Below are 16,820 nucleotides of genomic sequence, written 5' to 3' on the forward strand. Positions count from 1 at the left end.
TAATATACCTATTTTGGACACACAAATATGTCCCGATGTCTTGTGAAAAATATCCAGTGGTGTGACGCTTCCTAATGTTAAATCACCATGATCCCTCTGCAAAAATATCATGTTGACGCAGTGTTGAACGGCGGTCATTGGCTTGGCAGCTTTCTCGCATGTAACTTCCCCACTGTTCCCTTCCGACAGTCATGAACATGTAATGTGAACGTGATATGACACGTTTTGCAGAAATGTCAGTATGGAACATACTGCAGCCCACGACACGTGCAAACGTGAACGTATCAGTGGTTTGCAGAAATGTTAACTGCTGTCTTTTCATCCTGGGGACTGTCAAGTGTCACAGTGACTTGAATATGAGACTCCACATGTCCTCTTAAGTAACATTTAACCAGAATGACAGTCTTTCCCTCGCTTTATTCAAATCCTAGTCTATGGCATCAGAGTCCTGAATTTTCTTGAATCACAGAGTTGCTGGAGTTGATGAGTGTGTTTGCATCACGTCTTATGATTTCTGGCTACTTAGCTGCTCTAAATTCAAACGGTATCTCCTGTTGCCATCTGCTGCTGCCAGTGACAGAATACTTATGTTTTCTAATGTAGCTTTAATTTCTCACTGCCTGGTGCTTTTACACCTGCGAATATCCTCAGCAGTGAATCCAAAACAGGCTTTCCAGATGTTCTGTCCATCTTCTGTCCATCAGTTAAAGCTGCTCTTTCGATGGTGTATCACACTCGCACATTTTCAAAAACACAAACACCTCATTCCAGCTCTTACATTTCATTTTTTAAGGCTTTATGTGCGGTAATGTTTTTTTTTTTTTTTTTTTTCTTCACATCCACGTTTACTTCCCCGGGATGAAAATGTCTCTAAATGAGAAGAGAATTGCCGCTACAGTATTTCAATAACACACACTTTGCAGTGCACCTCGGCTTGTCGCAACAATTGCCTGAAGAAAGCCTCCTGAATTGCCTGGAGAATTACATGCCTTTGGAATTGTCACAGAAACCAGTCTCGCTATTCCAGCAACAGGGCGATTTGTGCCCCCTTATACGGCACTTTACTGTATGTGTATAATGACTTTAAGTGTTTCAGAAGACCGTATTTGTGTGTGATGGAAAGATTTCTCCCGGCTCTCTCCTTCAGGGTTCAGACGAGACATCAGAGCAGCATCTTGGAGACGAGAGCTTGTTTTGCCCTGCTACCAATCAGGGTTGTCAAGAGCGGCGTAGTCACTTGAGAAACAGATTTTGTATTCAGAAAAAATATTTCACATGAGCTATCTTCAATATTTTACATTGTCATTGTTGTTGAGAATCTGCTTAACTTAAAGGGACAGTTCACCCCAAAATAAAAACAAAATATGTATATATATATTTTTCCTCTTACCTGTAGAGCTATTTATCCAACTGGATTGTTTTTGTGTGAGTTGAAAGTTTTAGAGATAAAGGCTGTGGAGATGTCTCTCTTCTCTCAAATATAATGGAACCAGATAGCTTGCAGTGCTAAAAGCAGCCAAAAATATATTTGAAAAACCCAACAGCAATGTCGCTTATTGCTGATTACTCAGGATAATCCACAGACCTTGTTGTGAGCAGTTTCATGCAGAAAGTATTTCATATCACTGCGCAGATGGAGTGAGCAATTTCACATGGATGAAGCTGACTGAGCTAACTAAGCTAACTAACATGACAGCTCGACTGTGGATGACCATGGATGTATAATACGACCTGGTTACAGTGTTGGAGGCAGAGACAGTTGCTGCTCTGCCTCAGCTCGACTTCCAGGGTATGAAGATACCTAGATCTCCTGCATTGTGCACACTAGAGACTTCTGCCATCCAGGTCGACTCACATCCAATTTAGCGCCCGGCTAACTTGAATAGAGATAAAAAGATGAATGAATGAATGAATGAAGACAATGAATCTTGCTGCTCTTCTAGGCTTTCCAAATTTCATTAGACTTAATGGATTCAGTTATGATGAGTCATTTCTCGGGGTTGTGAAGCTTAATAATAATGTATCCACCATTTTACATGTGCTTCACAATGTAAGCTTATGGGAAGAAGTCTTATTGGCTTCAAAGCCTAGCGCTCTTCCCGAGGGCTTGTGGAGAACGCCAAATAATGTTAGCATCCTGACCTGTCGTGAGCACCAGCCTCTTTTCATTTCTATCATTTGTGCTTTCTTCCCCTCTTCTTTCTCATGCCTTTAATCCAGAAATCGATCACTGCTCCAATGCACAAATAATGGAGGTGTAGTGCCTTTATATTGTTAAGTTGTCTTACTGTTTCAGGATGATCAAATGGGTAATCAAACTTTGTGCCCTTCACTGTTTGTGTAGCGCCTCGTGAAGCACTCTTCTAACCACATTCCTTCATGACATTTTACCTTGATATTATTTATGTTGCACACTGTTATGCTCATCTGACAGAGATCATAAAATACAACCGTAGGCTGTAACAAAACCGTGGACAGATGATGCCACTGTGCAGCACGTCATATTTTATTGACGCCGCTTTAAAACACGGCTCTGAAGCACAGATGTCTCAGTTTGTTAAGTGCCTGTTGCCTCGACTCAGCTCTCCACATGTCTCATCCTTCCCTCCTCCGCTCGCGTCTCAAGTGGGAGGGTGTGACAACGCGGTTGGACTCTTGTTTACTTTGCTTCCCCTTTTATTTTGTAACTTCATGCATTCCAGATTGTGTGACTTCCTGCTGTTGCTCAGTTTCATTCATCACCTGTTTTTTATGATTATCCGACCAGTCCTTTTAGTACGTATACTCCATGTTGTTCACTACCTGTTTGCCAGATTGTGTATATTCACATCCAGCCAGTAGTTTTCAGGTGTGTGACCGCAGCCTGTTTGTCTGATCCACTGTAAGTTTGTTGCTTCAGACTGTTTTTGTATCCTGCCTTTGCCTGCCAATCATCTGCCTCGTCTGCACCGCTGACAGACACTCCTCTATGAACTTCGACTTCTACCAAGTACACTTTGGCTGTATAGACGTGGATGCAGTCAGTGATTCTTGCGCTTGAGTCCATTCTTGAGTTCTGGCTATCACTCTTGAATCTGGCCATGATGGACGCGAGGAGAGGAGGTGAGGAAAGGAAACGAGGATGTACAAACTGAGAAACGAGAAGAAGTGCATGAGCAGCGACGCAGTTGTAATTTGGTATTAAGAAATAGCTCCTACATGAAACTGCTCACAACGAGGTCTGTGGGTTATCTTGAGGCCCCGATGATGATTTCTGGGAAGAGACAATGTTTTTCAAATGTATTTTTTGAGTGCAATCTTGTTCCATTGTGTTGGAGGGAAGGCAAACATCTCTACAATTGATATCTCCAAAACTTTGCAACTCGCACCAAAACTTTCTAGATGGCTAAACAGCACAACAGGTAAGAGGAAATGTAGGTATTTTTGATTTCAGGGTGACCTGTCTCTTTGAACACACTAAAGCACAGCTACCTTTTCTAACTATAAATGCAACTGCACGGAGAGCGATTCAACATTCCTCTAAGACGTTCATGCAAAAGAATCATGCAGCTAAATCTAGCATTTAGAAAGTGTTAATATTTACAGACACTATCTCTACACTTTTCTCTACGATCAGGATTCATGCATACAAAGACTGTAAGACGAGAAGAGGATGAAGTGTTACACAATAAAACCTTTCCTCCGTGTTTTCTTTGCCAGTGAGTCATATTTTACGTGACATTTTCAGAAAATAATGGAGCACTTACACGGCTGATCTTATGATCGCTCGCAAGAATTGCAGGCTTGATTTAGGTTTCATTGTGTCTCTGTTGCGCCAAAGAACTGTACGTCTCTGTGACGAGTGCTATAGAAATAACAGCCTGAAAATATCTCAGCCTCAATCCAACTTTCTGCAGAGCAGCGAGGGCGAAATCAAAAGACGGCCAAGACTAAAGAGGAAGGTAGACAAGGGAACCATAATAAAGGGAGGTCTGTGCATGTGAAAGGGGGATGAACGAGGAAAAGGAGTGCATCAGTCTGTGTACCTTGAGGCCAAAGTCTGAGGGGAAAGGCCTATAATGGCATGCGCTAGTGTGAGCTAGGCTGGATGGTTGCATACTCGACAAGATCCCCAGGGCCAGTGTGAGCAGAGCTTCGTGGGCTGGGAGAGGAGGCCAAAGCTGCAGTATCCAGCTCCGCATACTGGACATCACAGTCCTTGTGGCCAGAGTTCTGGAGACAAGAGAGGCGAAAGGTGTGTGAGGAGTGAGGCAGCCAAAAATATGAGAGAGAGAGAGAGTGAGAAAGACAGACTGGCTGAGAGAGAGAGAGAGAGAGAGGGAGAGAGAGAGAGAGAGAGAGAGAGAGAGAGAGAGAGAGAGAGAGAGAGAGTGGCAGATGAAACGGATGAGAAAGTAATATTGATCGACGATGTGATGGGCATGGGGATGTTTTGAGTTGGTGAGCAGCGGTGTTAGAGAGGACGGCAAAGAAAAAATGTGAAAGCATGGGACATGTAAATAAAATGTCAGGTTACGTCTGAATGTGACAAAGATGGAGACGTCACTCAGAAAATAACAGTCAGACAGAAAATAATACAAGACCATAAATTAAAGGTTAGAGATGAAGGAAGGACTTCAGACTTTGTTTACATGCACATAATGACATTTTTTCTATTATTGTGATTCACATAATAGAAGGTGTTTACATGTGATTTTATTCAGTTGATTTCATGTTTGTGTTTTTATGATGCATTTCTCAGAAATGATGTCCCGCTCAGAGTCGATGGGCATGAAAACTGGATTTAAACAAAAACAATCGCTGTAACCAAACAAACCAAACACACATTGGGCAGTGTTGCAACTCTAATGCTTGGATTACAGTGAACGCGTGTCCACACAATCTTTCAGAACAACTACGACAACAGTAATTTGTGTCACGATCGCTGTATGAATTCTCCGATTCCCGTTGGAAACTGCAGTTACTATGCAGCACATGCACGTATTTTGACAACCAGTAAATACATTCATGGAGATGCTGAGAGGCTGGAATATCAGCGTGCATGTAAACACAGACAAAGACCTTCATTTAACCAGCATCTGACCACAGTGCACGAACACAAGTCCAATGATTGACTGACTGATTGACTTAATGAGCAATTGGCCGAGAGGATGATTGAGTAAATGACCTTAATGGGATAATCAATAAATGACAATGACCTCTTTCAGCGCTGTTTATCAAATTCAAAAATACCTCTCAGATTGTTTTGGAAAGGAGACTCAAAGGCACCGGGTCAATAATTATCTGAAAAATTCAGCCCAGTCACTAAAAATAAAATGTTGGCATTGTAAGGTCCAGTCCCAGAGCACCCCTTGTCCCTCCCACTCAGCCAACCACGCTGGTTTCCAGTTGACGTCCAAGGGAGGATGTCCTGATTCTTGTTGTGATAGAGGGTGAAGTCTAGGGTTACATGACCTTCCAAAAGTAGGTTTTCCAGAGGCACACTTCAAACTGAGGGTTATGAGAACTCTGTAGTTTCAATGTATAATGGTCCTTTTCTCTATAACAAGCATAAAACGATTGCTACTAATCTTCTGATGACTAGTAGCAATGACTGTGTCACATTTTGATGTATTTCAATGTAGGATTCTCCCTCTTGTGTGGCACGTGACGCCCAAAGTTTAGGGTAGGAACACACACTGCTAATGCTAATGCCTCTAAAGCAAAGAGTGTGGCCAGGTAATGAAGCACTGTTATCTTTTATTGGATTACTTGATTGATAGCGTTCAGCTGTGAACAAATTTGCGAACATCCATACTTTTCTATCTCCATCAGATAAATAAGCAACCTTGCGATAACACCAGGATTGCCACAGTAGTGGAAGAGAAGTCAACACAGCTGAAGACAGCATGGAAATGTTTGGTCGCGTCTGACTAATGATGTCATATGAGGGTCTTGAACGGTCGTCCTATTAAACTATTACCACTTGTAAGTCTGTTCTGATGGACAAGGGGGCAGCTGATTGTGTCTACATTTCTGCAAACCATGGATATGTAACATTTGTTTGTTTCTAATGTATCATATCAACATTTCTACAGCAGTTTGAGACTACTTCGACCACCGTTCACTTCCTGTTTCAGACAATAAAACCGGGTTGTTATTGCGACTGCCAGATGTGTTTATAGTGACAAAAAACAAGATGTTTTCTGCACCATAACCAGAGGGGTTTATGTGCTCAAACTTAACCAGACCCTGAGCACAACACTGTCACACCATTATAGTGAAAAGAAATGTAAAGGTATCAACATATCCATGGTTTGCAGGAATGTACAGTGCCAACATTTATTCTGGAGACTGGGACTGTGGGGAAAAAAAGACAAAAAGGACAACAAGACAACAGGACAAACACAAGAGGTTTTGATTTCATTGGCCCCTTTTCTCCTTAAAGGTGATAATAATTACATTTTCAATTTAGTTTGTGAGAAACAGTTAGTTCTGTGTTTACTTCTTTTAGAAACAAACCAAAGACGGATGTTAACACAGTGACGTTACAAGGTTTTTGGCACAGAGGACGATGAATGAGAATCAGACTGTACTGATGTTCAAATCACCGACAAACCAGAATTGCAGGTGAATGATGACAGAAATCAAGACATAATGGACAGATATCCCATTTTGCTACGTTTTGAGGTGTAAAAACTCCCAATATGTACTTTGCTGCAGCTGCGGGGTAATTTTTTATTCCGTGAGTAAAAAGGCCTGCATGAGAAAATCAGTGATTGGATCAAATGGTAATGTTTCTCCTCTTAGTCTGTCTGCTTGCTCCTGGTAATGAAAACTTAGTAAAATAGGGGGAGTTATGACAACATAAAAGCAAAGCAGAGATGTCGGCTACTCTGCGTCTCCATAAACGGCATCTCCGGATGGATGGTGAGGGGATGTGAGGGAGGAAAATGCAATGGAATGATACCTGTTGTCCCCCCATTGCATCAGTGTACCTTAGTTCCACCTGAGAAAGGATTACATAGAAATGATTGAATCTTTTTACAGAATCTCCACATCAATAATCTAAATCTACTGTGCAGTCTCTCCACCATCGCATATTTCCCCGGCACTCACGCCCTGCACTCACTGGGATATTTAAATATCTGGAATATTTGTCATGACCAGAGTGCAATCAGGGGGAAAATTACAGCCACATCGCATTCAAAATTGGCAGATAGTGTTTTGCCCCTAGAGAATCATCATTAGTAACACTCGACGCTCAGCAGTCAATGCATGTCTCTCACAAATAGTGTTTTGAAAACCTCCCTGATACCCTATTCATCTTAAGAGCAGCCCTAAACTTCAATTTAACTGGAATGTTATCAGAGATAAGAAATAAATCGGAGAAAAATCTGCCCTCTGTGTCCAAGGATTATCAGACTTAAACATCCTGTTCCTTTGAGCATAGAATTGAAGATGATAGTTTAATATCCTTGAATGACTACACAAGAAATCAAAATCAATTCGTCCGGGGGAAATAGTGATAGTAATTGAGTTATCCCCGCAAGTTTGTTGAGAAAATAAGAGTCATTTAAAAAAAAAAAGAAAAGCACACCATTAAAAGCAAAGCAGCAATTTCAAGGAGATGAAAACATTAAGCATGAAATAAATCAGAAGCATTAGTAAAGCACAACAGTGATGGAACAGAGATTTTCCCCAAGTTCAGCCACAGTTGTGTGCATCAACTTCATATTAAAGAAAATGAACTTTTACTAAACACAGCAGACAGTCACGGTCATTGAGCCGGTTTCAGTTATTCAGCAGACAAGCAGAGAAATATACAACACACTGCAATATCAAGCTTATACACTGAAACAAAAGCAGTTTTATTCAACTTAAAAACATGAGTGGCCAGGCTGACACTCTCTTTCACATGGCACTCTTGATGAGGATGTTAAAATAAGTTTGACAAACATAAAGGACAAGCTGTTGATATCTTATATTTCTCTTACTGTCAACAGTCAAAAAGCCAAAACCAGCAGTGTGTCAGACCACCTCTCAACGCTTTAACATCAAGTCCATCATTCTGACTGAAGATCTTTGAAAACTAGAGACAAATATATCTCTTCTGAAAAAGAGATCATCTCACAAGATGTATATGATACTCAAACAGGAGGAAAAAGTGAAGACGGCGTACGTAGAATTGACTCAATGACTCGTCTTAATGAAGGAACACCTCACCCAGTGCACCGGCATGTCTCACTGATGTGTTTTTAATAGTTTTTGGACAACAGTGAAGCTCTGTGACGCAGAGGAATAATGACATAAACTTGAAAGGGCACTCGGATCACCGCCTGGTGCGTCTGGCTGAAGCACAGGGAGGTGAAATAAGGCAACAGATGGTGAAGTACTGATTGCAGTGACACCATTACTGCCACACGCTAGCAGCGAAGATGTGCATAGTTTTTGGTAAAGTATGGTGGTGAATGTTTTCCTTTATAGATCCATGAAAAGTTTTTAATGAAGTGATTTTGTATATTATATGTTTGAGATGTTTTCTGGTATTACAGCGACATCCCTCCTGTAAACACACTAACTGTGATGCGGCCTCTCCTATTAAATGTCGATCTACTACGTTGTTTCATAAATGTTTGTAAGTGCACCTGGCTGTTGCGATGTCATCTTGGTGCCACGTTGATGTTGCTATTTTTGATATATCGTTAACAACATGTGGCTCACCTGCTGTTTTGAAATCAGATCAGGGATGAAAAACTTAAAAAACATGAGGTGTGTTTCTAAGAGACTTTATAAATAAACTGCTGAGGCAGGACACAATAAATGGGATGGTGAGTTCAAACTTCGCATTTTAAATGCTGTTATTTATTTACGACTTCTCTATTGAGAACATTTCTTATCTATTTATTTTATTTATTTTACCACCACACAAAATAAAACTTGTCCCCCTTTCCCCTCCAAAGAGTTGAGCCATTGAGTGGCGGTGAAGATAAGAAAGAGGAGATTTATTCATCTTGTATTGTGCCTAACTTTGGTGGATAGTATAGAAGTAATCTGCATACGCTCTGGTTCAAGGTGAGGCCAGACTTTTCTATGGATGTCAGTTTTTGAGCCGGTGCTGAGCCAGTGTCTGCAGACAGACTTGTTTTTAGCCAAGCGAATTGCTGGAAATGGCTTTTTCTGTGTTGTAACACAAATTGTAAAATGCCAAATGTCAATAACAGTATAAAACAGAGTAGTTGATAAAATTGTTTTTTTCAAAAATAGTGCCCCACAAAAAGTCCTTGAGCACAGAGTCATGGATGTGCACAAAAAACCTTGGGCTGATGGATCCATTATGAAGCGGACATGGACACACAGATGGTCACTGCTTGGTCTTTTTACCCGACTTGTTAACAGAAAGAAAAATATTGTCCTGTAAATCTCAAGACTTGAACTCAAGATTATGACTTCAGAGATGGTTTTGACAGTGCGATGTATGTTGATTTGATATTAAACTGACAAGTGTATCTGAACACAATGAGAAAATTTACAGTGTGTGGAGGCTCAAGGTGTGCTGGAATTAAGATTAACGCCCACATGCCGCTGTCATCAGTCTGTCTGCAGGATGCACTTTCCTCTTTACGCCAACAGCTGGTGTTTGTTTGTTACACAATGCATGACACTTACCTTCATTAGCACTGCCAGTAGCGATGGTAATACCAATTTCAAGCTTATTGTTCCTCCTTGCTACCGTATTGTATGGCTGATAGAGCAAGTGTAAAAGAACCTGCTTTCACACGCAACACATAAGCTTACACATGTGCACACACTGTCTCCAAATCCAAATGACTTTTATTTTCTTTAACAGAAAACGACTCCAGCCAAAGCAAATAAAGCCCCGTAAAACACTCAGGCATCTGTTCCACTGAGGGAGGCTCACCACAGTCAGCAGATACAACACAGCAAACACTTCATAGTCAACAGTTAACACTCAGGGGCGATGATGTACTGTAGAGCATCACACTGCAATTCATCTGCACACGGTTGCCATGCAAACACACAAGTCATTACGGCAGATTAGGTGGAGTGGAGGGGGAGGTGAGGCAGAGGGCAGAGCGGGTGGAGAGCGTTCGGGTCAGAGCGTGAAACAGTCCACACACACAGAGAGAGACAGAGAGAGAGAAAAGGTCGGCCGGCCCAGGTTTATATAGGTGAGTGGTGCTGATGTAAATGATGAGATAAGGAGCTTAGTCAAAGCTCCCAGTGGATTTACTGGTCAGCTTGTTAGAAAGGCCGCCGTCTACCAGACCAGCAAGGACGGAAGCAGCTACGTTAAAGATCCTCAGTGACATTCAGGATGCATTCAGCTGCTGCATTTCATTCATAAATCAATTCTCAAATACCTCCAGGCATTATGGCACAAGAAAGTTCGCCCTTTCACCGGCAATTACTGCTGGCCGAAGGCAGCGTCTGTGGGTGACCCCTTCATAGAGAAGCTCCTCTGAACCCGCTCATGGCATCACTACTCACCGGCTTATCAGTGAAGGGGGTCGACTCGGAGGGCGCCATGTCGTAATAAGGAGGCTGAAGAGGAAGCTTCTGCATTTCCTCATCCTTGTCGAGATGAACCACCTACAGGAAACACCGAGAGCTCAGCAAGACTCATAATGAGCTCCAGAACCAGACAATCCAACCAGTTGATACTGGGGCCGCTCTGCAAGCCTCACAAAGGTTAACTGAGCAATTATCCAGTCACTGAACCTTTGTTGCATTATTTCAGAGCTACACAATCCAGCAGCAGAATATTATGTTGAAAGCTTTTTGACTTTGTTTGCTCACATTTAACTGTTTTTTTTTTTTCAGTGGTAATGAACACAAACAAGAAGTGAAATCCGACAGAGAATACAGCCTGACAGCAGGTTGAACTTTAACTGCTCCAGTGAACTATAAGTGCATCAAAAATGTTTTGTCAAATTAATAGCTTCCATAGCGCACAAAGGTATGATGCAAACTTCTGAAATAGTGGAGCAGAAATGCCAAAGCAACTGAAAAGAGGTTGCTGTGATTCACAACCACTGAAGGAAGGAACCGCCGGGATAATTCATACATGACGGTGACGTGTGATCACAGAACAGATATCCTGCGGATTAATTACAGCTCAACAAACTCAGGTTGTCAATATATGGAAGAAGCTCTTTGAAATCACCTTTGTATATTAATGTAAAATAATATTTTTCCCTTCTATTTATAATAAGAGCCAGACATGAAAATATGAACTATTTTCAGAAGCATCACAGACTGGACTCCCTGTCTTGTTGTTTACTCTGCAGGTTTCTTTTAATGGTTTGATGTTGTCGAACTCAAATTTGGACTCATCTACCCGCAAAGGTGCCTTTGAAGAAAGATTTTCTTTCAAAAAGGATTCAAACTGGACTGCAGTCGAGTCTAGATGATAGTCTGAGATGTAGAAATGTTATATTTCAAAAGCGAAGACGACTCTTTAATGTGTCAAATGTTTCTTTACTCTCGAACAAAGCGATCTGCTTATTAAAGCTAAATAGGCTACAATTTCACAACAAACAGGAGGTCTATACTTTTACATTTGTGAATTCAAAGTCAACTTTATTTTACATCAGATTATATTAAAACAGTAATTAAGTTATTTAATATTAACGCTAATGCCACTTTTATAATGGACTGTTTTGTGCATTATTGTGTTGAAACCAGTGTTTAAAGAGGTTATTATTATTATTATTATTACATTATTTTGTTTGCCCACTTTCAGGTTCATACTTTTATTTTGGGCATCTACTTGAAAATGTTTTAAAGTAAAAAAAATACATAATTTTTCTCATACTGTCCATTGCTGCAGCACCTCTATTCACCCTCTGTCTGAACGCTCAGTTTTAAGGCCTGTCTCTTTAAGAGGCCCCTCCCGAAGAGCCCAGTCTGCTCTGATTGGTCAGCTCTCACAGGCATGAGCGGGCACCGCCCACTGTGTTTCTGTGTCAGCTCTGCAGGTGTTTTTGTAACCATGGCAGTGCCGGGGGGCGTGGCCTGATATCACAACCTGACGCTGTCTAAATACAGGTTATCCAGCGCCTACACCCGCTCTATAACCAAAAAGGCATGGAAATCTCACTTTCTATAATATAAGAGCTTTAAATGTCGATCTAAGAGCCAAAGATTTTATGCTACAGAGGTGACAGAAGGACTTTTTAGAAAAAATTCAGCAGGAAATTAGGGAGTCATTCATTTTAAAAGAGAGCAGGGCACATTAGCAGACAAATGAAGGGTGAAGATGATGGAACCAATCCGATTTCACTATATATCTCAAAACAACATGAGTCACACTGTGAAACTACTCTTAGACAATTTTTGCAACCCAGGGCTCTTCTTTTGAAAGAGGCATGATAACAAAAGAGATGAGAACACCATGACAGCTGTCTAACGTTTTTTTTTTTTTCTTCCTCCCACCGTTAAGCAGACTAGTTGGGGGCTAAGTCATATATCTAAGCCTCTTACTCTAAAATTCAAGGTGCAGCTAGTTGGTGTTTTGCAGCATATGAGAAGAGCGGGTGGGGGCAAAGTGCTCCTCTGTAGTTTTGCTTCAACAAGTCGCCAGTCTCACAGCATGTTCCTAATTGATCCTTCCGGCTCTATCACAATGCAAAGTTTGATGCTGCCGACAGCCAAATACCTTTTAAAGGTTTTTTATGGTGTTATATTCACAAGAGGCTCAGGAAACGTTTTACGACATGAAGGGATTAATTAATTTTCTAATTGCAAATGAACACTCAAAAAACCTTCGCTAAACTTTAAACGTCAGATCTGCCAGTCGGACAAAGGAAAAGAAATAAAAGTGAATGAAAGAAATCAATGTCATGGAGAACAATGATGATATAATGAATGTGAGATTCATAATAGATGTTGAACACTTTTTTTCCTCTGCACACCTCTACGCTGTTCAATTTGAGGGATCAAAAGGCTGCCAAATTCTATTTGATCCACATTTTTCTGACACTGAAAAATAGCTGTTGAATGCCAGTCAATATGCACTTGGTTGGTGTGAGCTTTTCCATTCATATTACATCAAAAGGTGAAGAATTTAAGAGCTGAGTGCTAGAGCGGTGAGCTGAGTACCAGGCTTCACACACAATTAGCTGGAGGAAACGTTTGTTGGGAGCATAAAGACATCGGCCCCCTGGATGGCTGTTTGTTTGTTTGGCTCTCCGAGTCCATCTCACAGCAACACGCACGTCTGTGATGTAGCGAGCGCAGATGTTGATACTTTGGCTGCGTTGTCAGTTTTGCTCTGTGCATTGGGCAATAATAAAAGCACAGTGCTGCCAATTTCTTCAGGCCAGCGGAGTCACCTAGCAACCTATGCTGAAATAAAGCTGTAAAATCCAACTCGTTCAGGTTCCAGTTCAGTAACAGGATACACTGCTGTACCTGCCCATCACTGAGCGGCTCTTCACTTGTGATCTGAACTTTTTCCTCAAAAGTCATTGATGTTCAGTGTGATTTAGACTGAGAGGCTGTGGTCAGCAGCAATACTCACAAACTGTCACTATGTTTTTATTTCTTTCACGTAAGGTTTTGTCATGAAAGACTACGACCAGATCGTCCAACAGTTACTCTCTCACAGTGAGTGATGGAGGAGACCTGGTCTGGTCACTGTGTGTCCTCCAGGGTTGTGATCATGTAATCTGATTACATAAATAAGCAGCTCTTAGATTAGATCGTAGTTAAATCGTCAAAGATTACTTGATTATTTTTTTTTATTATGTCTTTGTCTGTTTTAAAATGATACAACCTTTACATCAAGATGAATATGCTGAATGTGCTCCTCTTTATATCAGAGTTACTCCTCTCAGGTTGCCAGTTTTATTGATGGTGACTCAAAGAGATTCTGGAGAAAGATAACACTCAACATTAATTGTTGAGTCTCAATGTTTTATTCTAACCCGAAATGTCAGTACATGATGATCTGGGAATAAGACTCAGCAGTAAACTCACTTCTTTCTCAAGAATCACTTTCCCTTCCTGTAACTATTTGCTTTCGTTTTGTAGAGATGATAATGGAGTTTTTTTTTTTTTTGCTTTTTTTCTTTACACTTTAAATGGAGGATGGACATTTTCAGTATGTGCTCAACTTTAAAAGACCGTTACAAGAGCTCACCATAAAAATAGCACACAGCAAAAACAAAAAACTTTTAAGAAACATCATCCCACAGAGTACACACAGTCAGGATAATGAAAAAGTACCCAAAAGTCATACTTGAGTAAAAGTAAAGATATTGTGTTAGATGTTTACAATAAAAACCATAAAAATAATACTTTAGTGAAAGTCTTAAAACATCTGATATTACATGTACTTAAGTACAAGTAAAAGTAAAGTAAACATATTTGTTATCCTATACTTAACTTTAGCTTTGACTCTGTTGCAGCATTCAATCTGCAGAGTAACGTGATGGAGTAAAAGTACAATATTCACCTCCAAAATGTGGTGGAGGGAAGTAAATGTACTCAGTTACATTTCATCACTGCACACATTACACTGGAGCCAGGACAGATTTGTGAGGATGTTTTGATTTGAGGAGCTGTAAAGGCGTAAATTATTATATTTGTGTGAAAAAGTTTTGGGATGCTAAATAGAAAAAGTAATATTTGTGGGGTTTTTTTTTTTTACTATTGCAGTATTTTCACTTTCGATTAAGAAGTGAACCAAAAGTCCTGAGTTTAGTTTACATTTTCTTGCAACTACTTACAAAAAATCGCCACATAATTTGTATTCAGTAACTGACTACATTAAAAAGTAATCATCCGACCCAACCCTGCTGACCTCTTAGACTCCAGAAGAATGTTAGAAATGAAGCTCACCCTGCAGCGGCTCACAAATAAAGTGGGCCATAAATAGAACTGTGTTGTTGTCTGCTGGCTCTACAGATGCTGATTATCTCAGAGTCATTTAAAGAAACGGCTCATCGGGATGATTGACATGTTTTGGGGGCAGGAACTTGTTCAGCTGAGGAGAGGAAGGTGAGACTGAAGATACTTGCTTTCCTGTTCATGATTTGTAGCTCAGTTTGTCCCTTCTTAACGATCTTTACTTTGGATCATTTGGAAACAGAAACAGATGATGAGTGACTGTTGAAGGTGCAGCTATTTTTACATCATGACCTTCTGTGCAGACTGAATTACGACCATAAATACAAACGACCCCTGAAAGCTTGAACCTTAAAGTGTTCTGGTGTGTTGATACATAGATCCTGCTCAGTGCATGCCTACCTGTGTTACAGCGATGCTTATTGTTTATGCATCGGTGATTATTGTTTATTCGTGCCTACTTCACCCATCGTGTCACGAACCTGCTGTGATGTTTTCCTGTTTTGCTTACTTTTATTTTTCCAGATGCAAGCTTGCTGAGCGTGCAACTTCTTTTAAAGCAACCACAGCCATAAAATTGAACACATTAAATCCTGTTAAGTGCCTATTACAGCCTCATTTTTCTACTAATCACCTGTGAGTCCAGCATTAGCTGCCTTGCTCAAGTACTTCCTCTGCAGTAGTTGTGTGGGGAGGGGAGCTCATTACTTTCTCTTTTCCTCCATTACTTCCTCTGCCCACATGTCCAGGAGTTTGACCTTGGAGCTATAAAGAGTATCATAAAGTTGGATTTAAAATCTCGGCAGTGCTGATACACGGTGGCCAACTCGGCGTTTAGGTGAATCTTCAATTATTCAGATTCTAATAATTCTTTCTCACACTTTATCTCCTCAATTCGGAGCAGGCAATTATTTTGTACAGCAGTCCTTCACAACACTAGAGGTCTCAGCAACCTCACTGTGACCTCTGCAGACTCTGGACTCCACCTTTGAAATGCACATACTGTACTGTTATTGCACATGTTTGTTTGTTTGTGCTATAGGCAAATCTACAGCCAGCACACTGGGGAGGTTGATGCAAAACCAGGAAAGTCTCCCTGAATCCTTTATACGGTACTGACTCTGTGTTATATAAACAGCCTAATGCAACATACAGATTACGTTCTCATGCGAGCTCGACAGAAGAATATTGTTCTGTGTGGCCACCAGCTGATTAAAACTGTTGGTCACACAGGCCAGGAGCCAATCAGCACAGGAGCTGTGCAATGTGCTGTGATCATGGAGAGAGATGGTTCACATTTCGAGGTTCTGTTTTGGATTAAGTTGCAGGTCTGTAGTGGTGGCACTGCAGCTACCTTAACTCAGCAGAGAGCCTTGTGTCTCCTGTCACCAGGATAAAACATAGGCAGTTAACATTTTCTGCAAACCACTGATACATTCACATCTCTACGTGTCACAGGCCTGCATACAGAACCATGCTGACATTTCTACAAAACCTGTCATATCACAGGTAAGGAGGCTGCCCAGCCAGTGACTGCTGTTCAAGACTGTAAGTGTGACAGGACTGGATATTCTTTTTAGAAGACCTCAGGACATCTCCAGCTGTGTTTGTGGCAACCAAAACAGGTATTATAGCCAACATATTATCTTGTATCTCTTGTTTTCTGTGCCTAAACCTAACCAGATCATAAGCACAGCGTTGTCACAACATAAAGTAGAAAACTGAACCTCAAGAAAAATAAAGTTGCAACATAAAGAATTGTAACGTATCCTCGGTTTGCAGAAACATACTTTGCCTACATTTATTCTGGCCCTTGGGTTAACGGTACAGATTAGTCGTGCACATTAAACACTATACATTAATCTTTATAGTATACTCTTTCAGTATAGATATCAGAAATCAGCATACTTGACTGTTTTATACGAACAGGAAATGATATTATGCTCATCATGCAAAGGCAATTAACC

The 16,820-nt window shown here is 40.8% G+C and overlaps 1 protein-coding gene across 1 annotated transcript in view; it reads right to left on the reverse strand.

Annotated features, from left to right (window-relative positions):
- nectin1b (nectin cell adhesion molecule 1b) overlaps positions 1-16,820 on the reverse strand; it is a 165,018-nt gene that overhangs the window by 11,716 nt on the left and 136,482 nt on the right. Inside the window, exon 9 of the mRNA XM_073483120.1 lies at positions 10,492-10,593. Coding sequence (XP_073339221.1) covers positions 10,492-10,593 — 102 coding nt within the window. The remainder of the gene's footprint in view (positions 1-10,491; positions 10,594-16,820) is intronic.

The sequence above is a fragment of the Pagrus major genome, chromosome 2 (genome assembly GCF_040436345.1).
Source record: "Pagrus major chromosome 2, Pma_NU_1.0".
NCBI classification, from domain to species: domain Eukaryota; kingdom Metazoa; phylum Chordata; class Actinopteri; order Spariformes; family Sparidae; genus Pagrus; species Pagrus major.